The sequence below is a fragment of the Maylandia zebra genome, linkage group LG2, assembly GCF_041146795.1.
Source record: "Maylandia zebra isolate NMK-2024a linkage group LG2, Mzebra_GT3a, whole genome shotgun sequence".
Taxonomy (NCBI): Eukaryota; Metazoa; Chordata; class Actinopteri; order Cichliformes; family Cichlidae; genus Maylandia; species Maylandia zebra.
The window spans coordinates 19,148,640-19,171,875 of NC_135168.1; the positions used below are offsets into that span (position 1 = coordinate 19,148,640).

The window sequence follows — 23,236 nt, forward strand, 5'->3', positions numbered from 1 at the left end:
AATACTACTACAATATCACAGCCAACAAGAAAATCCCTAGAGAAATATATAAACCTCAGCTGTCCCGGACAACTGTGGAGCATCTGTTTCACAGTGTGAGGTTTGAAATTATCGGGAAGTGTGTTAGATTTAGATATATATCTAAAAGTCTCTACAGTGAGACAGCATGTCATTTTGGAAAATCAAATACTTCGAATGAGACTTCATTTTTAGATGTACCTAAAGTCAAATGAACATCATAATTCTGCCTCACACCTGTAAATGTTTAACCTTTTAACATCCACCAGGTCACTGGCGATTCACTTAGGTTTAGGGTCAGGAGCGGGGTTCGGGTTTTGGACTCCACCGAGGCTGTCCTTTGTTAGCGCTTCTTTTCTTAATTTTCATGGACAGAATTTCTAAAGGAGTCAAAGGATGAATGGCGTCAGATTCCGAGATCTCAGGATCCTATCTCTGCTTTAGGCAGATGATATGGTTCCCTTGGCTTCGACAGGCAATGTTTGGTGACTACAAAAATAGGCTTCCTTCCAAAAATAGGGTGTCTAGACTGTCCATTAGAGAGCGGTGGAGAAGCGGAGTCATTTGGATGGGGGTCAGAGTAGAGCCATTACTCCTTCACACCATAAGGAACAGCTGAGGTGGTTTGGGCATCTTTCTACGATGCCTTCTGGTCTTGTCCTAGGGGAGGTGCTCTGAGCACTGGTGTAACCTTCCTGTATGTTTCTGGTTCAGCACACTGCTGTCTTCACTATTTGTCTTGACCACTTTAGTTTTCTGGGCTCGTGTGGATTCTCGCAACCACTGTGTGTGTTGGTGTTCAGGCTCTGGAGATTCTGGTGGCCCTGATGGGAGTTTGGGTGTTGTCACAGTGTGAACCATCACACCGTCTGTTGTTGTTTCTGCTTGTTTCTCTGTTCCTGCTTGAGTGTTTGGTTTTTGGGTTTCATTGCTGTGTATTTTGCACTCTTTGAAGGGAGGTGATTGTTGAGGGTGAGGGTGAGGGTGATGCACACATGTTCACAAGTAAAGGTTAGGTGTTCTAGGCAAGTCCTACCAGGAGGAGGGTCAAGGGCAAATCCAGGATGTGCTGGAGATATTATATCACCATTTCCTTGGTATTCCCTTAGATAAGTTGCGGGAAGTAACCCAGGGGAGGGACGTCTGGGCTTAAAACTGCTGCCCAGCAGCACATGATTGATGGATGTTAGAATAGCAAAGCTCTGACATCATGAGCGCAGTGGGCTGCTGGATTGATGACAATCCATGTGTTAATGCAGATGTGTTCAGAGTTATTTGTTTGTCTTAATAAATTTCAGTTAATATACTAGTGAATGGAGGTAGTTAACTTTAACAGAATGAAAATGGGTGCAGATCAGTGCATCACGCATACATTTTATGTTATCCAGATGTAAAAGCAAAATTGCCACACTGGAATAAGATGACAAACCTGCCGTTTACATGACTTGTGATGCAGACCTGTGTTTTCAGAAAAGCTGCAGAAATGGTGCATCATAGCATAAGCATCCCTTGAGTTTAGCGTGTATTCTTTCAAAGCAGTTCGCCAACATTATCTCAGGACAGACGTTGGCAATCAGTTCAGGATGTTGTCTGAAATTGCCCCTTGTCATGTGTAGAACACAGCAGGAGCCAGCCTGGGTCAAATGCATTCTCACCTTCAGAAATATGGTTTGCTTTAGGCGAGGGTGCTGTCTCCATAGAACACGGGGGAGGCAGGAAATGAGGCATTTACTTGCTCGCTGTGAACACTATGCGTTCAATCGGGCATCATGCAGAGTTTACACTAGGAAGCTGGCAGGTTGAAGACAACTTGATGTCCAATTTGGCTACATTTGAAATTTGCTGTAGCTTGTCTGGCTTATTTGGTTTTAGAAATTTGCAGTAATTGTTAGATCTCTTCCTGCCTACTTCTGGTAACGAACTGTATGTAAAGCAAGTGAAATTCGTATATTGATGCAGGTAACCTTGTTTTCTACTAGAATTAAGTTACAAAAAAAAAAATCTCACCTGTAGCGCGTGCGTGCGTGCGTGTGTGTGTGAACTCCAAATATAGTTGACCCAGGGTCTTCAGACTTCTCCCAGAGCCAGACCAAAAGCTCTGTGTGATGCATTATTAAACAGTACCTTACCTGCCTTGTAACACTCTGAACACATTATCCTTCAGCAGTGCAGCCTGTGAGAAATGCCTTTTTCTTCCTATTTTACCTTAATGTTCACTAGACTGTGCTGCTCTCTCTGAAAACCAGCATATCCGAGAAAAGGAACAAAGGGCAAACTCAGACAGGGTTAAGTTCAGAGCTGAAGTCACTCCTCATGCAGACCAGAATAAGCGAACGCTTTTTATTGATTAGAAGTTCACCTGTGCTAGAGACGTGCCTGCACAGACGATAAGTCATACAAAGGATGCTTTAACACCCTCAAAGATGTAGTTGGTTTATAAATGGGCTTCTGCAGGAGGTGTTTTCACGCTCCAACAGGCACAGTCTGTTTTAAATACTGCAGGGAGACAAACCTGCCTGTTTCCCTGACAAATCTGTTTTTAACACAGCCACAGTGGACATCAGTAACCCTCAAATCTCTTAACTTGCTAAACATAAAGAGAGAATCTGGATTGAGTCCTACAAACAGCATCTTTTTTTTTTTTCTAACTCTTTGCTTGTTTGTTTGTTTGTCTTTTAAACAGGTGATGCCAAATCAGAAGACACGGCCAATAAGGAGGCAGGAGAGGAGAAACCAGAGGAGGACAACGACTATCACCGTAGTGACGAGCAGGTAAGCCTGACGGATGACAACATTTGCTCCTTGTTTCCTGCCTCCGGGGCCTTCTCAAGTGGCAGCCTCTCTTCTACTTTGTTGCATTTCAGAAAGGCACATCCCCCCCCCCTTGCTTTGAGATATCGGCCTCTGTTCTGGCACAGTCTTAATCCTCGGACCTCGCTGTCAACTGTTTTTTAATTCCAGATACTTTTTGCTGAAGAGAAAGTCTTTGTGAAAACTGTTGACAGCAAAGTCTGAGGATAATTCAAGCCATCGGGGACATTATGGTGTCCACGGCACCGGGAAAAACAGAAAACCCAAACATAATCCTATCCTTTGCTTTATTAGTACAGAAACGGATCTAAGGAGATATCTGCTTTGTTAGATACCACAGCACTTGAGTTGTTTTCAGTCTAATTATGTTTTATATTTTGCACAAAAGTCCACAAGGCATGGAAGTATATATTTTTTTCCTTTGAGCAGATACTGGAAGTGAATCGGGTAAAATAATTATGGGTTACAAAGCATTGTGTCAGGAACAAAAGCACCAAGGAATAAAAATACTGTTTGTGATAATTGTTTGTACAATTGCCTTAAAAGCCTGAACATCAATTATTGCCTTTATAAAAGTGGCCCCCTTGTGGTTTACCAGGCTGTTTCACAATTACTGGGTTCTTTTGTCTTTCGGCTGTTTGATTTGCACGGAGCCACACAGACACCACAGACACACCACTGCTACCCACTGAACATATTTAAAATGAAAATGGGCCTTTTCTTGATTCCATTTGTATTCCGGCGTGTTCTTAAGCCCTGAAAAATGTCATTAATAATGCAGGAGTTTCTATTGTTGCCGGACAGACGCCATGTGGAAATAATGGCTCGCCGTTTGTTGTACAGGCTGAAAAATTAATCTTGTTCACGTTTTAGCTGTTGCTTTTCTAAAGAATTGGATTTATATTTTAAAAAACAAAACAACCACTTCTTTGCTGCCATGTGGGGAAAACAGGCCGCCCTGATGAGGGTGAAGATCTTGCCCTTTGGATACGCGGCAGCAGTGCAGAATGCACTCGGAATAGCTAATACAGTGGGCTGCGTGAGCTGAATGCAGTGATGTCAGATGTAACTCAGCCTCAGAAGGGTGGGAAGGGAAAATAAGATGAGAGATGGAAAAGAGACAAAGTGTAGGAGAGAGAGGTGATGTCAGGTCACCATGCAGGGGGTGAGGTGATCATAAATACGATTCTCTGGGTTTTATGTCGGAGGGAAGTCTAATGTGAGATGATGGAAAAGTGAGCCTCATCAGAACATGCAGAAAGGAAATGGCTGAAATAAGAGGATGATGATGGTGCACACTCTTAAAAGTAGGGAGCTTTTAGACCACCAGGGAGTGAAAAGAAGAAAAGGGGGGGGAAAAGCCCTTTCACACAAAAATACAACCTTGATTTCAGGAAGGCTGCTGCATTGATGAGAACGGCCGCTGACACAGATGTGATGTGGCAGGAAATCATAATACAGAGTGTCATCCTGCATACATTGACCAGTCGGATAAATGCAAGCACACGCTGCTGGCATATCACATTATCACTGGAGTGGTGTTTTTCTGAAGTCACCTTTACAGTCATTTATACTTTGTGTGAAAAAGGGCTACTCCTGCTGTCAAATACTGCAGTTTGCTACTTATTCTATATATAGAGGTGATGTTTGTGGAGGTGCCTGCTGTATCCAGGACTTCATATTTAGGCTGCCTTCGTGTAATATCATGTACTTTGATTGACAAACCAAGTTCCAAAAATGCTGAGATGATGTATAAGATGTAAATCAGTGCAGTACCGTATTTGCAAACAATTTTACCTTTTGTTTGGATTTTCTGGACAGCACGGAGAGAGTAAAACTCAAATATGCAGAGCTAGCTGTTGTGGTTGAGACCCTCGGGATAAAGGAGCAGCTAAAAGAAGCTTTATTGGGGTTTTTGGTCATATATATACATATTATTCTCGTTGAAGTAATTTGATGGCATGGCTCTGCAAAACGGGATGTTGCATCTCTGAGCAGATGGAAGTGAAAACAGCAGTTTCAGTTGGGGGAATGAAGATGAAGAGCAATTTTCTCCCAGAAATTGATCGCCCCTTCATCACTGAGATGTAACAACCAGCAGGCGTTGTGAGCATGCATGGAAGACTTCCAGAACGCTCCCCCGCTGTCTTCTGGACGACCTTTTAGAGTATAACCTTGGGGTGTTGCTAGGCGAGAAAGAAACTTGCAACAAGCTCATCTAAAAAGGGAGAAACTAAATTCCTGATAAAAGCTGCAATTAATCAGAGCAGCCTACTTTTGCAGCAAAGCATGAAGCTCGTTTCTGAGGTTAATGTTTCTAGACGAGGTATAAAGTCTCCAGATGGAGTCACCTTCAGGCTCATATCAAATTTTAATAGAGTCAGAACAGATTGTGTAAATTTAATAAACTACAGCTATTTTGGGTTTAAAGAGTCTACTTTGGAGACATTTGCAAGAGCAGCTTCGCTCTGAATTATTTATTGATGTCTCCAAATGTAATTTATCAGAGATCCAAATTCAAAACCCACACAGACAAACTTTTACTCCACACAGAAGAAGGTGCAGATAGAAATGTTGCATCAGCGCTCTGCAAGCATTCGGGACTCGGCAACATGGTGTAAAGCTTTCGCTTCATGACTCCTGAAGGCTCGTGCGATATTTTCTTGATACGCCTCTCCCTTGCATCATCACGTCTGTGTGTTTAGCTGAAGCGGGAGTCCTCGGCTCTGTGAGCACGTCACTAATCTATTTTAATGTAATGAAACTGCCTTGCGGCCTGCTATCAAGCTGCCGTGGAGTCCAGATCACTGCTAAGGGTTTTATTTCACATTATGAGCCTCCCTCATTGCCAACACCACTGGAAAGCAGATATATTATGAATCTGGGTTTTGCTTATTGAAGGGCAGGCTGCTCACTGAAGCGCTGCCAGTGTTTACTTGAGAGCAGAGATGATTTCCAAGTTTAAACAGAAACCAGGGTAATGTTAGCTCTCTGTCTCAAAAGAGAAAGATGAAAAGAGGAAGAGGAACACCCACAAATGAATAAATCCAACGCTTCTGCCTTTGTCTCTTGATATGTGCCGCTGGAGCCCAGTAGCAGTAATGCATTCTGACTCCCGCTACCATCCACTGCCAAAAACCACCTACCATGTTACCTCGGGGGGGTGGGGAGACAAATGAATGGGCCAATGGCATTAAGTGTCGGTCGCGTGAAAGAAGCCAATAAACAAAAAACCCCAAAAAACAGCAGCAGAGGTTCAGTGAGATGTTGTGAGGAAGCAGAGGAGGAAATCAACACCAGCGTCAGGTTGAGTTTTTATGAGGTGGGTGAAACGAGCTACAAATCCACACATACCATGTGAGCTGAATCGATCCCTGCGGCCGGGCTTCTTGGTTTCATGTCTTTGCAAAAGAGATGCTGTAGAAAGGTGGAAATATGTTTGTCGATGTGGGCAGGCTACAGTTCTGGTTACACAGCCAAAACTAAATTGTTGAATGGATTATAAATGGAAGGCAAACCAAATATTGTGGTTGTTCACAGCCTCAGCGACAACAAAAACTGACAAATGGGGCTTAAAGGCTGTTTAGTTATCCAGACTGAAAGCATTTCTGTCATTCTTTAAAAGCAGCATTGAAGATTGAAGCAGTTTTCACAATGTTGGTATAAATCAGGTTTGGCGATTGTCAGCCATCTCTGTCTTCACTGGACGGTTACCTGCCTTATATGTTTATAAGCACAATCAACGAAACCTCAGCTTTGTATCAAGCTTTTTAATGTCTACTTCAGCTGAGTTGGATAATTTTCTCACATTCAGCTCTGCTGGGTGAAAAGTTCACAGCTGCAGGACTTGTGAATTCTGCCATGAGGTTTTTGACCTTTGCGGAGGTGGGAATTTTGACCTTTAGGTGCTGCCAGGTGAAACTTTCTGGGCTTCTCAAAGTAAGAAGGTGGTTCTTATGAAGACTGCAGACGTCTAAGTTGTTCTGAACTTTCCTAAACCAAAGTGTTTATATATTTATTTATATTTAACTTTACACACATGACTACAGTTTGACTGTGAAACAGCAGCATTTGAAACAGCTTGAGGCAGAGTTATAGGCTCTGTCAATCATGTAACACTAGATTTACGTTGACATTCAGAACAGGGCTCTGCAGTGGACACACTCCACATTGTCACTGATGCTAGCTCTAGCACTGCCCTACTACTTGCTCTTTAAAAGGAACCTTGCGATCCCTCGTGGCTTATATTTAAAAAAAAATGTAGCACTTTAACATGAAACTGTTCTTAATGGCCTTATAAAATGATAAGATCATGTACCCACACTTCAGTGGACGCAGGATTTAAATCCTCATCTTCTGTCTCCTAACAGGTCAGCATCTGCTTGGAGTGCAACAGCAGCAAGCTTCGCGGTCTGAAGCGCAAGTGGATCCGCTGTTCAGCACAAGCCACGGTCCTCCACCTCAAGAAGTTCATTGCCAAAAAGCTTAACCTGACATCATTTAATGAGGTACAGATAATATCACGCTCCACCAGCCCGGGAAACAATGATGACAGGGAAATGAGTCTGTCACGAACTAAATGTAGTTTTAGTGTAAAATTAAAGCTGTAAAGGAAGCAGTTTAAGAGGAAACACTTCCCCCCTCAGCGCTTGTTATCTCCATGTTGATAACCTTGAGAGTCTGCATCACTCTGATCCTTTTATTGCTCAAAGCTAGACTTAACCTGTACATTTGAAGCTTTCTACTAGCCTTAATTACAAAGGAACAGAAATGGCTTCATATGTTTGTTCTTGGAGTTTAAATTAATCCTCATTTTATCTGATGCTGAGCCTCAGTGAGACCCTTAAGGCCATTCTCGGTCTGAAAGGAGCTGTTTTTGCTACTCCCCTCCCTTTAAACCAACTATATTGTCATTAGCTGCCCCTTGTAAACAGAAAGTTTGAACAGCAAGTGGGTGGGGCTTCTGTGCCCAGTCATATTAGGAATATCTTTGACATTGTTCAGAATCAGTAGTGGGTTAAAGCTAAAAAGCTGCTAGAAGCTGAGAATCACAAGCAGCCTGACCAGCAGCTAGAGGCGTGACCCGCACCCTGACACCATCATTTCAAACATTATAAATCCAAACCTGAAAAACTCCACAAAACCTCACGACCATGACACTTACAGGCTTTCCCTCCAGGAAGTTTTACAATAATTCCTATAGTAGTTTGTGATTAAACATTGAGATTGCAGATTACTGCTTTTAGTCATTTTAATTCCTGTTCTTACAAAAACATTGTTTCTTTTTCCAGAAATGGATTTGTAGCAAATTGGAACAAATCTCTTAATTCTTGGCGCTTGTTTTAAGTTTTCGGAGCACCAGCTGTCCCGTGTGGGCCCCGCGTATCAGAAAGTTTTAGTTAATTGCAAGAAATTGCATAAAAGGTCACTTTATTGTAATTCTTCTGTACTGACTCATACAATGCCTTTTGTGTTTGTTATATTTAGCAGGAAACAAGCCCATATGAGATCTAATTTTTCTATTAATTATCGTTACCACCCTGTTATAAGCAGCGGGGGATGGGAGGGTGGAGGGGAGTAGGCGATAATTTGACAGATGGATTTTTCGATTGAATCATCAGTCGCCTCCTTGTCGTCTATTTTTCTGTTTTCTCCGTGTCCTTTTTTTTTTTTTTTTTTTTTTTTAAACTGGCTGTCACAGAGATGAGTGGGAAGGCTCCATCATATCGTCGGCCTCCATAACACAGCTTTGGCGAGGCGGATGCTCTCCCAGCCAGCCATTGTTGTCCTATCTACTGACTATCAAAAGATGTTGTTTGAAACGATTTCTGCTTTCAATGCAGAGCCGAGCGCAGAGCATTGTCGGGGAGCAGTACACCAGTTACTCATTGATCATGTTTGTAAACCCATCGTTGTGGCCACGTCAGCCATCTGAATGTCTCTGCAGGAAGTGTTTCCGTCAGATGAAACTAGGATAAAAGGAATGCCCAAAATGGAGGAAAATCAGGGATCGATTCCTGGACTCAAATAGATTTTCTTAGGTCTTCTTTGATGACCATATAAAGACAATAAAGATGTTGTTCTTATTATTAAACATTGTAAATGTGCTACAAGAATAAGCACATTTTTGGCATTTAAAAGACTATCTTGGAAAAAGCTAATCTTCCAATCTCAAAGTTTCACATATAGGAGATGCATGTTTAAAAAATCCATTAATTCTTTTTTTTTTTTTTTTTTTTTACACACTCAGTTCTATAGCTGTGGAAACTAGTTCACAACAGCAGTCGCCTCAAAATGCTTTGAACTGTAAATTTAATAACAGAAAATGAACCAAGCACTTGGCAGCTGTGGAGACGAAGAACTCCCTTTAAACAGGAAGAGACGTCCAGCCAGGCTTAGGCCCAGGCAGCAATCAATCACTGATCCATGCTGTAACTATAAGCTTTGTGAAAAGCCAAACTTAATTTTAAAAGTCCCAAATCCAACGTGGGAAACTGGTTCCACAGGAACATGGGAGCCTGAAAGATGAAGGCTCTGCCTCCCGCTCTACTTTAAGGAGCTCCGGGAAACACAAGCCAGGGGCTCTGAGAGGGATGAGTGCTCTATTGGGTGTCTTTAAGTTATGATGGGACTGATTATTCAAGAATTTTAAATTAAATTGTGGTTTTAACAGGAAGGCAATGAAGAGAAACTAATATGGACGGGATGACTCTCTTACTCGTTCCTGTTAATACTCTGTGACATTTCAGGGAAACCTCGCTTGTCAGGAAGCTTTTAGAGCAACCTCATAAGGAATTACAACAATTCAGCCCTTTAAGTAGCAAATGAATGGACAAGTTTCCCAGCATCACTACAAATGATTCATTTAGTTTAAAATCTCATAGAACAAAATTCAGAAGATCACAGTTATGCTTTGATTGGTTTTGGTGTGCCAGATTCTGGTTTCCTTCTTAGATTGCTTTTATTTATTTTTTTCATTCAGCATCTCATTTTTCTGATTTTCATTGTGAGCATCTCTGTTTAGATAATGATGATTTAATAAGTTTCTTCAGGGTTTAAGGGTAAAAAGCATCTCAGCTGTACAATTCAATTTTAGATTTATGGTTTTGTTTTGTCGGACAGAAAACCTGATTGGAGAATGAAATTCTGCCCCTGAATTGCATCCTCCAATCAGACCTGGATAGTTTCAACTCCTCCCAGCCTTAAAATGTGCTCTCTCTGAGAGCCAGCAGGTGGCGCTGTGGCAGTGTCCCTCCCCGGCCTTCACTTTCTCTCCCTCCCTGCGTGCCTCTCAGTATTGATTGGCAGATGCAGATGCGAGGAGCTGCTCAGAAGAATATCAATGCCGGCTTCACGGGGGAGCGGTAGATTTGGCGAGCCGGCATCGTGTTCAGTATCGAACTTTTGGATTCTCTGTGCGGGTGCCAGGGGCCACTCGATGTCAAAATGAGCCCCCCACTCACCCATCCACCCACCCAGCTACATCTCTAGGAAACACTGATGTTAGAATAGAAAGAAAGAGGGGAAAATAGTAGAGTTTCACTTTGTCCTCGCACTAACCAGCAGAGACCTCCAGCATACGCCGCTCATATTAACGTCATGTTGTTAACTACTCTTGCACAAATCGGGTCAGATATCGTTCAGTAATTTGTTTCTGTGCTTCTTTTCTCAGCTGGACATTTTATGCAACGAGGAAATCTTGGGGAAGGACCACACTTTGAAATTTGTTGTTGTTACAAGATGGAGATTTAAGGTAAAAGACAAATGAGTTGTGAGTTTGAGACTGGTATTACCAGTAATATCCAGTTGAATTGATTTCACTGAAATGTTTTTGCTATGTGGACACTTATCAACTGAAAACTAATCAGCTGACTACAGACTGTTCATGTATTGATATAATCAGTTAATATTGGCGACTTTTCCCCAGAAGTAAACTCCAATAGTCTGATGCATTTCCAGGTTATATTTTTACTGAACAGCCATCAGGCAAGCATGCTTTCACCACATGCCATAGCTCCATTTGGTTAACTAGCACAAGCGACATGAGTAACAGTTAGCATCTCATTAGATAAAGCTAGTTATCAAAGCTGCTGTTATTCCTTCTGCATATCATATTTAATTAAATTCAGTTTTACTTATATAGCACCAAACTACAACAGCAGTCACCTCAAGGCGCTTTATACTGTAAGGTAGACCCTACAATAATAGCATTTACACAGATGGTGCTTAGATTTGTAAGAAAAACTGAATTTGAACACAGAGTTTGGCCAACATATCTACAGTGTTTGCTGCAGCAGTGAAGCAGTCCTTTGGTTTCTCTGGCTGATGTAATCTTCTCGTCTAGAGTCTATACCATATACCTGCCTTCATGAGTACCCAGTGAAATTTCAGTTGTGCAGCGTAGGTCACAAAAAACTTCCTAGAAGGACGTCTTCCCAAATGCTTTTCAAGCTTCTTTGGAAGTTATAGAGTATGTAAGTTTATTAGATCACCTATTATAAAAACAAAAACACACAGACTGTAAAAATCTGTCAAAAACTGGTTTAAAATTTAAAATAATGAAGTAATAAGTTCACCTTTTTGTACTCAAGACTTCTTTTAATTAATCGAGTGTAACATCTGGCTTCTTGAAAATGAGGACAAATTATGTTCTTAAAGCGATTTCCCCAAATTCAAGGACTTGTGTTCCAGTTAACAGTGGCGTAAACACAGGCATGTGTTGATACATCACGTCTCCACCTGTAACAGTTAATGTACAACTAGGTCTCTGCTGTAGGTGGAAACCCATTTAGTCTGTCATAAATCTGTTATTTCTCATAGAAGAACCTAAACTATAGCACTTAAACATTAGCATCATATTTTCTAAGCCAATCCATGCTTCAGTGCAGTTAATAAGCTAATTGTGAATGGTTTAAGGCCTTTTGCTCGAGCTTGTGTTTTGCTTGTTCCTTACAGAAATCCCCCCTCCTGCTCCATTACAGACCCAAGATGGATCTGCTGTAGCTACAACGGACACAGTGGTTGTTTTTTATTTTTCTTTCTGGCCCAGTGGCCGCGGACTGTGCCGAAACCTTTTTAATTTATGCAAAGACGATCAACCAACACCAAGCAAACGCCCGACGGTAAAAGTCAACACAAGCCAGCAAACGTCCATCTAACGGGGAGGGAAAGTGGGACAAACTGACACAAACTGGCCGCCTCTCCAGCACAGACACTGCAACACTGGCGTGTGTTTTTAGAAACTAAAACAACCATTTTTTTCCCTGGTCTGCTACATCCTACATATGTGAACGAAAAAATAAAAAATATGGAGAAAAAGCATATATTTATACTTTTGTACAGAAGAGACACACGGAACCAAGACACTACTGGTGCTCTGTTTACACGCAAACAAGATGTCGGGAATCGTGTGACCGTCTTTTCCAGCTCCATGCAGACTTCATCCTCCTGAGATGATGACTGAGCGGAGGACAGGATTATTTTTTTTTAATATAAAAAGGTGTTTTGTTCTTTTCACACCGCACTCGACACGTCTTGGGAGCACAGAAAGTATATGGAAAAATTTATATAACAGGCATCAAATTTAAGCTGTTTATCAAGTCTCTGATTTCCCTGATTTTTTTTTTTTTTTTTTTTTTTTTTGGTTTAAATTTCATTCTGTTGGCTTTGTCTAATTTGCTATTGGGTTCTCAATTGTCAATTGTGAATAGGTTAATTTTTTGTGTAGTTATTTATGTTCTATATACCAATATTGTACATAAAATGTCATTACAGAGAGAGAAAGAGATTGAAGAGAGACTTTAGACTGTTAAAAGAGAGTGGATCCCAGAAGTGCTATCTATATGTTGGGCAATAAATGTCCAGAGGTGATAAATTAGGATTTTTAAAGACAGACTCACTATCAGTATCAAATTATATAAATGCATTTTTATGTTGTCTGAGAAAGACACAAAACAGCTATATCAAATCCTCTGCCATTTATGTGTATGTGGGGTCTAAATGTGTTCCTTTGCCCCGATAGATGAACTTTTAGGGGGCCGATGAGGAGAAAGCTTCACCCCAACCTCATCCTTCCCATCTCACCTTCCTTCAGTAGAACACATTTATTGTTAATTTTAGTTATATTAACACATTTTAACATTACACAAAACACTCATGTCCGTAGATGCCCGGAAGATGTTTCATTTTTTAAACATTGTTTTCGGTACCCACCGTGCAGTCTTTTAATATCCGTCCCTGTGTTTCTGCAGTCTTTCAGTGGCAGCAGCACCAGGCAGGTGTATGCCCATACCACCCACATGTTTACAGCTTTTGGTTTGAGCTGCTAGCTGTAGATGTTTTTTGGCACCCTCCATCCTTCCAGACATTTCCTTCAGCTCCATTTTTACTGCAGAGCTACCGAAGCTGCAAGGTAGAAATGTAGAGATACAGACAACTCCCTCATCTTAACAGCCTCAGAGAGGGTCTTATCCTAGTTTCTTTTTTATGGTGAACATGGAAGGGAAGTGACATTTATTATAAACTTCAAGCTCGTCTCTTCAGATGGATTCAAACGTCACAGATGTGCCAGTTCTGCAAACATGAGTGCAGGTTAGCGATATCGCTATTTTCCATTTCTGGGTTATACTTTGGTTAGTTCTCACTGCCAGCTGGAGAGCAAAGGTGCAAAGTCTTTAAACGCATCAATACGACAGCATTTCTGAAAGATAAGTGAATATTTTTAGGCTTGTAATCACACACAAAACAAAAGAAAATCAGTATAAAACTTGGATTTTCCTTTTTTTTTTTTCTTCCTTTTTTGCAGAGTAGCCAGTGTTCAATATTGTTGACTTAACAAGACGATTTTATGAGTCTTTTTGAAAGAAATATCGTGCAAATTCAGGTTTCTCAGCGAGGAGGCTGAGGTTTTTTTTGAACATTTTGATAATGAAATGACTGCTGTTTGGTCATTTGGTGCTTATAGATGTGTGTTTCTGACCTTGAGGAGGATTGTTCCTCATGCGGGAGCATGCCGTTCTCAACTTTGTGACGCAGAAAACTGATGTTATGTCAAAAGCAAAATGTCTTAACCCTAAAAATCCTGAACCGAACTGTCTTTGACCACAACTGGATCCCTGAGCAGCGTGTCAGACCTCAAGTAGTCTTACCTCACTGACTTCTCTTATCAGTAATTAAAAACGGCAGTTCAGCTTTTGCGTTGTATCGCCCCACAACAAGCAGTCTGTCTGTACGCTCATGTGCGGGGTTCCTATGCATCTTCAGATCTCACAAGTCTGGCGGAGTGATTTGAAATTGGCCGACAAAGCAATGTGTAGGGACTCGTTAGGACCTATGACGTGTGTATTAAATGCATTATAGCCTACAGGTCTGTACAAAACCAGCTCTACCAAAACTCCTTCTGCATGCTTCATTCATGTGCTGACCTTTATGTTTCAAAGGACCTTAATTCAGCTACCTTTTGTAGGGTGCTCATTGTTTATGGTTTTTATGTAAATTAGTATTTTATTTTATTATTATTATTTTTAAAAAGGTGAAATTTGAATTGGCCTGTCCAGAAATACCTCTCCGGGTATTACTTCTCCTCCTCTTTGTTCTTCTTAATTTTTTTTTTTACTTGGTCCGACTCTTGCTACAATAAATTTTCATGCATAGAAAGTGATTAAAAACCAAAAACAATGAGCCTGGCCATGTTCTCAGCTCGTGGAAGAGTGTTGTGTATGTACTAATCCCTGCAAACGTAATGTAATATCTGTGTGATATTATGTCTTTGTAAGTGCAGACTTGGTGTTTTAAAGGCTTATACTGATTATTTCGTAGTACTCGGACGAGTGTCGAGTACGCTTCCCGGAGCTATCACTGACACTGAGATCTGTGTTTTAAGTCCTCTGGTTTGCAGTCCTAGATCGTAATCGTGTTTTCTGCCGTTCGGCTGTCACAACTCGTTTGGAGTTCTCGTCGTGTTTGGTTGTCACTGATTAAATCTCTTTACTGTAATTCAGCGATTGAGCTGTAAAACACTTGACAAGGTGCTACTGTACTCACGACTACAAACGGAAAAGATATAATGCAGGACACTGCTCCGGAAACGCCCTTGTGTTTCACATCCGCCTTCAAACGTTCACTTTTTCCCTGCTTTGATCGTTAGTGCTCTCATCCTGGTCATCGTTCGGCACGATCAAGTCTTTCCAAATGTTTCACTCTGAATCCTCTCTAAAGGCTTGAGTAGTTTACCTTCTGGATCTGTTGCATTTGTGTGTCGATGAAAACTAAAAATAAAATTTAATGAGCCCAAATAGAACAACTCCAAGGCGTTTTCTGTCACACAGAGCAAAATTGGTGCGCAGCTTTTAAGTCAAAATTAGAATTGTTTACCCTCTCGTGCTTGTTTTCTCCTAAAAGCCCTGTGACCTGATGGAAAGGTGGAAAGGGCGAGGTCTTCGCCGCAGTGACGGTCAGGCTGCGTCTCTGCTGCTGGTGCTCTCTATGGTGCTAACAACTACTCGCTTCAAACTTCAGAGACAAAAAGGATCTGTGTCGCGAAGCTCTCGCTCTCCTGCCGCCGTACGTGCTCCAGTCCTTGGGCGTCTGATAAAGAAGACGCTCGATCCCCTCCCTACTTTCAGATTGGGTTTCCCTACTTGTCTAGGCTCGCTTTGGAAAGGAAACAGAGGGAATTTTAAATAAGTCATAGACTGTGACGGGGCTGATGCTGTGACAAATAAAAGTGGTGAGAAATTGGGTGCACCTGCTGCAATTTCGTGCCTCAAAGAGAAACTCGCACTTATTACAGGCTTCACTGGTGAGATGTTTGCGCCTGCGAGTTCGATTGAGTCTCACTCCAATTTCTAACAGATAATTGGCTCTGAAAGACTAGAACATCCATGAATTTAAAATCGTGTACAGCTGGTTGTGTTTTCGTCTACACGTTTCTCTCAGGAGGTTCGACCTTCTCGCCACCCGTGTGTAGATGATGCTGGCCGCATCTTGCGCCAGAACAGATCAGTGTTCGCCTTTTTATTAGGACTAACATCGAGACATCAGTGCTGCTATGCTGACAGGCAGGATGAGAGGCTTCCAGGAGGCCTGCAGATGGTGTTGCTATCTGCTCTGAAATGTCTCTGGCTCATCTCTGCTTTGACCCTGATCTCCTGTCAGCCTGTTTGTTAGCTCCTGCTGGGATCTCGGTGAAGCCCGGCCAAAGTTTAGCCACTTCATGTGGACCGTCGAGTCTGAGCAGAGCAAGTTTGCTCCACCGCCATGACGGCAAGACGAGTAAACAGTTTATTCAGGCCACTTTGAACAGTTTTCTGAGCTCGGAAACTTTCCTCCTCAGCGGCAGCCGCATTCATTTCAGCTTTCATTTCAGGCTTGTTGGCAGCAGAATTGTTTCTGGCAACTTCAAATGGCTCTCCTGTGTTTACTCTGCTGTAATAAGCGTCCACTCTGGGAGTCTGGTAGCTTTCTTTGTTACCCAGCTCTCTTTCTCCCTTGTTTGAGTTCTCTGCCAGGCGCAGCAATCTCACAGGCTGGCTTTGTGTGCAGCAGAGACTGAGACCTCACTCGTATGAACCACATGAGCCACGTGAACTGAAACGGTCGAAAAAATATAGATTCGTTTGGCTGGGGTGTCTCTTCAGAGCATTTGAGCCAGCAGCCCTCGAGCACACAGGTGGTTCAGCTTGAAGAGCAAATGTCTGCTTAAATTATGGATTGTTTTGCTGCTTCGGGTGATTTTTCACTGCCGATCAGGGCAACAAAGTCTCATTTGCAAAGGCGCAGCAGTTGCGAACGACTCCAAACTATTGGCTTTAGCAATTCAGAACGAATCAGTCGTCATCTACTAAATCTCACAATGACATTCCCCTGATGTTATCGCCTGATCTGTCCAGTTTTGTATAAATATTTATTTATGCTCAAAAAGTGACCTCTGCAGTAGCTTTTAAGTGTTTGACATTTATGCTCTTGCTCATTATTTTGCAGTTTTTTTTACCCTTTTCTGTGTGAAACTGAGCAGACTCGTACAGGAAAAATGGCTTAAATGACTCATTCCCCCTCTTTCGTATTAAATAAAGTGTCGTCTTCGCAGTGTGTGACAAAACACATGGGTCATATTCATTAGGTCAAGTTTATTTAAAAAAAAGAAAAGAAAAAAAAGGTATGAATGTGGCAATGTGGTTATTGTACTGGCAAGGAAAAGGTGCAATATACAGTTCCCAGATGGTTCCAGCCTTTTTTTTTTTTTTTTTTTTAAATTTTGAAATGATTTTTCTTTTTCCAGTCAGGTCCTCAGGTCACTAAATGCCTTCTGGTCCTGAGGGTGACCAGGGAATCTCAGAACATACACTAATGCACCGAAAATTCAAACGACTGGATTTTACTTTAGTCTCTTCTTGTCACAAATACCCCAGACTGTTTTTTTCTTTTTGGGTTTTGGTTTGCTTTCAGATCAACACAGACTCTTATTCTGGTGTCCTTTTCCTTGCCTCCTTTTGTATTATTGTTATTTATTGCACATGTAATGAGTTGATCTCCACTGTCATTTAATTCAAGGAGTTTTGGGGCTGGAATTTCTTTCATACAAAACTACAGAAGCTTTTGTCAAAACCTAAGTGTGTATTTCATCAATAAATGCCTTTAAAAGTGCTTCTGATGCCGTGTTGATTGGATTTCTTTGGATTTGGAAAGCTGCCATCGATTTTGTTTATTTAATGTAGACAAATTTTAAATGCACATTAGAATACACAGGCCATTAGATCAATCTGTACTCACCTGCCACTTTGTAAGGTACTCCTCTTCAGCTGCCTGCAAACACATCTAATCAGCCAGTCACTTGGCAAGAGCGCTATGCATTTAGGCTTGTAGATATTTTAAGTGGTTTTGTAAACCTTAGGGATGCTTCTGCAGTAAAATCGCAGCAGACCAGCCTGTCTGCTATATCCAGAGGCCTGAAAAAGAAAATATCAGACCTTGTTGATGTTAGAGGTCAGAGGAGGATGTTTCAAGCTGAAGGGAAGGATTAGTTCAAAGATATAGTTAAATGTAACCAAGGCATCTGTGAACATGCAGCAGCAGAAGACGCCGCATATTTGTACTATTGTTATGTTACCAGGAAGTCCATTGAGATGACTTTTACAAGCGAGACCTGATCAAAACAGCAGCGACCCAAAACATCTCAAATGTTACAAATATAACAAAATGTAACAATATTAAAATGACTTTTCAAAGTGAACATCCAGATATCTCCTTCACTGAATTCCTAATTTATGCTTTCGAACTCACCAGTAAATGGAGGCAGTTTAATGTTCGGGCTTTCTGTAAATTCTTCAAGATTACACAGCAGAAGATTCAAAAAATGCCGCCGGGTTTGACGAGTCTCGAGTTTTACTGCAATATTCAGGAAGTAGAGTCAAAATGTAAACAACCATCCTGCTTTGTATCAACAGTTCAGGCTGTCATGGTGTGGGGATATTTTCTTAGCACACTTTGGGCCCCTTAAGGCCATCGAGTTTACTGCACTCAAATGGATGGATGTGGTGGAACGGGTAACTGTGTAACGCTACATTATATGGCCAAAAGCATTTACTCACTCCTCTAAATCACTGAAATCAGGTCACTTCCAGAATTGGTTATTCTCTAGAGCGCAGTGAATTCCAGCGTGGTACCGTGATAGGATGCCACAATGTTAAATGAAGGTGAACATTGCTCAGTGTTCGTGGCTGCATGTTATTTAGTCCTTCTGCCAACTAGAGATTAAAAAAAATATAGAGAGACCTCTCTCAGGGAGAGTAGAAGACCATCCCCAACTTCTTATTCAAAATAAGAGCAAGAACTTTTGTCTTTGTACTTTAGTTCAGGATTTTCACATCCATGCTTGGAGCGTCCGTTTTTATATGATTCTTCAGGTTTCCTTCAAAAGCTGCCGCAGAGTTTTTTGTTTCACATTATTACTTTGAGGAGATATTTCACAGCAGCTAGAAAGCAACTGGTTTAACCAGGGGACGCTATAGTGAAGTAGACACAACTTTAACCTCTTTCCTGACAGCCGTGGGGAGAAAAAAGCAGCCTGCGAGCACTCTTTAGGTAAGATTTCCTGTTTTGTTACACCATATCGCTTTGTGTTGTGCCAGTACCACCAAAAATAAACAATTTCTGTTTCATCCAGTGGTGGAACATACAAAAATCAAATATTACCAAAAAACACCCACAAAACTATCAATGAAAAGGCCAGTCGTTGCCAACAGCTGCCTTACAGCAAGGTGGCAGATGTTAAATGTCAGACACTCTGTGGAAGAGTCTCAGGTTTCCGTCTGCTCACGCCGCAGCTGCAGAGTCATTCAGCCGGTGGCCACGATGGCTGCAGATGCATCACGTTTGACTTGGAGGTGGCTGTGTTTGCATTGGCCATCTGCAAAATACAACAAATAGGGAAGAATCTCACATTAATACACAACTTTTTATCTGCCCTTGTTGAAATAACACGACAGAAACTATCAAAAGATAAAACTGTGAGAATATTCTGTCTAATTAGCTACTGAACCAAATGGTAAATATGTTTATTTGTGGAGTGGCAAAAAACATCTTCAAATAATTAGTTTTACACCCACTCAAAGTGTCACAATCTAAAGCGGATACCAGGCTCATCTTCACAATGATTTGATGCACAAGATGCCCTTTGGGGCTGCGGTTCAACACACATAACAGTCCTGTCAGCATGAGGAGCTTGACAGAGGAGAGTTGATTGAGTCACAGGTTTCTCAGTCAGAAGACCACAGTTTGACTCCGGTTTGAATCTTGGTGCTTTGGTTTATTTGCAGATTAATTTAGTGTTTGCTCACTTTTTGTTTTGTTGTTTTTGCTTTTGCTCGTTTTTGGGCACTTGAAAATAGTAATGTTTAGAAAAGATTGTGCTGGATTAAAACATGACCCTTCAGATGGAGAGCCCGGTGTGCTTAAATGCAGATACACTTAGAGCTCCACAGCAGGTCTTCGACTAGCTTTCCTCCCCTCACCCCAACCAGTCACAGCAGATGGCCGCTCCGCCCTGATCCTGGTTCTGATCGACGTTTCTCTGTTAAATGGGAATTTTTTCCTTTCCACTGTCACCAAAGTGCTTGTTCAAAGGGAGGCGGAGGGAGGGTTCATGCACCATATAAATAAAACTGAAATAAGTTACCTTGTTTGTAAATCTGGCACAGCGATGGCTTTGAGAAAACTCCACTATTTGACATCCTGGGAATAAATATGGGCCAGAAAGTCAGAGGATCATCGTTACCCCGATGGGAGAATAAATGTCTGCATCAAATTTTATGACAATCCATTTAGTAATTGTGGAGAAATTTCACTCATAATAAGTTTTTAAATTTCAGGCTTTGTCTCCAATCCTGGGCCACTGATTCTCCATTTGAAATGATGAATGTGACTTCATTTGGTGCAAATAGAGAGGCATGATGTTAGTCGCTGTACGCAGTTTGAAGAGAAATTGCTCTCCGAAGACGAGAGGATGCGCTGTTTTGTTTGTTTTCTCGGGACCATTAGATGGCAGCTATTTCAGTCGGTATGTGTGGGCGGAGTGCTCAGATGTGTGAAATGAGAAGAGGAAAACCACATTATTGACTCATTAACCAATTCCGTGGTGTGGAGACTGTGGGTCTGCCTTTTGTTTTCCACTGCTGGTTGTTGTTTTACCACAGAGAGTCAAAGGAGTCAAAATCACAGCCGTTAATCAGAACGAAACACCGGAAAGGTGTCTGAAATCACCGCATTACATCATCCTGACTCTTTAAGGTTATGACTTCATAGATTAAACACTTTTAGCTGCGCATATTTGAATTTGCATATAAGTTTACTTTACAAACACAAATGCAGTGCGATGCATAACTAAACAAGGGAAGCCAGTTTGTTTTAAATACATAACCATATGCACTTCGAAGTATTTGGGGTTATCAGAGATGTTATTTTGATGCTTGCAGTCTCCACAGACTAAACCATCTAACGTTTCCAAATATCTTATATAGTCTGCAATGTCATGCTTCAGCACTTTTTGAATCTGTGAGATCAATATTTAATTATATTTTTAAGCTTCAACTTATGGATGTGTCACTTTGTGTAAAAGATTGCACACCACTTTGGGATTTTCACTCGAATATTGTGCACAGTCATGTTAAAAACAAGGTTTTCAGAGGACTCTCTGCAGCCCTATGAAAAACTGAGTACACCATCAATGTGTATAAAAAAAAAAAAAAAGGATTTAACCCTATCACCAACGTACGTCTTTAGAAAAAAAAAAGAAAAAGGGTGGGGTGGGTGGGAGGTCATTTTCTACTGCTAACCCCCTCTCAGTTCCCCCATCTGCAATTGGTTACTGGACTTCCTGACCAACCGCCCCCAACATGTCCGGCTGGATAACCACTGCTCATCTACCATCACAATGAACACCGGTGTACCACAAGGCTGTGTGATGAGCCCTTTCCTCTACTCCCTCTTCACCCACGACTGCAGACCTGCTGATGGTTCCAACACCATCATTAAGTTTGCAGATGACACCACGGTGATTGGCCTACAGGGAGGAGGTGGATCGTCTGGCTGAGTGGTGCGACACAAACAACCTGCTGCTTAACACGAGAAGACCAAGGAGCTCATCGTGGACTACAGGAGGAATGCTGACCCACATCCACCCATCCACATTAAGGGGACGGCTGTGGAGCGTGTGAGCAGCTTCAAGTTCCTGGGAGTCCACATCTCCGAGGATCTCACCTGGACGACCAACTGCTCCAAGCTGGTCAAGAAGGCTCACCAGCGCCTCTTCTTCTTGAGGACTCTGAGGAAGAACCACCTGTCCTCAGACATCCTGGTGAACTTCTACCGCTGCACCATCGAGAGCATCCTGACCAACTGTATAACAGTCTGGTACGGGAACTGCTCTGCCTCGGACCGGAAGGCGTTGCAGAGGGTCGTAAAAACTGCCCAGCGCATCGCCGGAGCACCACTTCCTGCCATAAAAGACATCTACAGGAAGCGGTGTCTGAAAAGGGCTGGGAAAATCATCAGAGACCCCAGTCACCCATCACATGGACTCTTCACCCTCCTGCCCTCTGGGAGGTGCCACAGGAGCCTCTGGACTAAGACCACCAGGTACCGGAACAGCTTCTTCCCCACAGCTGTCAGACTCCTGAACTCTGCCTCCTGACATCTGACCCACGTTAAAACATGGACTGAACATACACACACCCACAATGGACAACTGTACCCTCAAACACACAATAATAACATGGACTGAACCACCACTCACAACCACTAGCACTTTATATAGCCTCTGTGGAAATTATCCACGTATCTCACTTATCTTATCTTAACTGCTCTACTGTATAGCTCTGTAATAATCATTCTGTACATACGATAATTTTTAACCCTACAACTGTTTACAACTTGCACAGTTCCCATTTCTGTATAGCTGTATATCTCAGATTCTGTAAAGTTATTTATTTCATATTCTGTATAGTTTTTCATATTTATATCCTGTTCATAGCCTGTACATAGCTTGTACTCACTACAGCCTGTACATACTTATAGTTATAGAATATTCACAACATACTTCATACCATGTACATTATAACATTCCATAATAGACCCATTTCTGTAATATATTTACATATCTATATTTATTGTAATATATCTATATCACTAAAGCACTTCTGGATGGATGCAAACTGCATTTCGTTGCCCTGTACCTGTGCAATGACAATAAAGTTGAATTCTATTCTATTCTATTCTCTCCAGAGGTTCAATATGATCTTCTTATGCTAAATTCCTGCAGGAACCATATGTGTAAACATAGGAACCCCCTGCCAAAGATGCAAAGGCAGTACTGGGGTCTACTGCATCCTTAAGTACATATTTGAAACCAAAGTACAAGTGAGTGGAATAATGAAAGTGAAAGACTTCTTATAAAGCTGCAGACGTGCATGTTCGCGGTTTAAGGGTGATCCTTGTTGGTATGATCCGTAAATGACCATTTTCTTGTGAACATGCTGAAAGTTGTGGGGTTTGCAACAAATCAGGGAAACGGAGCAACTCAGAGGATCTAGTTTGATGCTAGCAGGAGGCAAGTGAGGGAATCGATGACCGGCACAGCTGTTTAAGCTCCAGTGAGCCAGTTCTCTTTATGTGTCCAGGCAGTCATGGTTGGAATGACAGCATAAGCAACCCCTCAGTTTTGACAGCAGCCCTCCCATCCCTCTGGCCTCGATGAAAAAGTCACAGCCTGCTGTTAGCAGCAGCACCTACCGTGAATCTGTTTAATGTTCAACTTTCCCAGTGTGCGAGTTCTTCTTTGAAAGAATGCACACACAAGGTTTGGTCATTGCAATTACAAAAACCATGTTGAAAATTTCATCCGGCTGCTGTCAGA

General features: G+C 41.8%; 1 protein-coding gene across 3 annotated transcripts in view; it reads left to right on the forward strand.

Annotated features, from left to right (window-relative positions):
* The window catches only part of pcgf3 (polycomb group ring finger 3), a 69,154-nt gene extending 51,682 nt beyond the window's left edge, over positions 1–17,472 (forward strand). For all 3 annotated transcript variants that reach the window (XM_004571140.4, XM_076889877.1, XM_076889885.1), the window contains 4 exons: positions 2,702–2,790; positions 7,200–7,337; positions 10,502–10,582; positions 11,785–17,472. In XM_004571140.4, the coding sequence (XP_004571197.1) occupies positions 2,702–2,790; positions 7,200–7,337; positions 10,502–10,582; positions 11,785–11,832 (356 nt within the window). In that variant the 3' untranslated portion in view covers positions 11,833–17,472. The remainder of the gene's footprint in view (positions 1–2,701; positions 2,791–7,199; positions 7,338–10,501; positions 10,583–11,784) is intronic.
* The last annotated feature ends 5,764 nt before the right edge of the window (positions 17,473–23,236 follow it).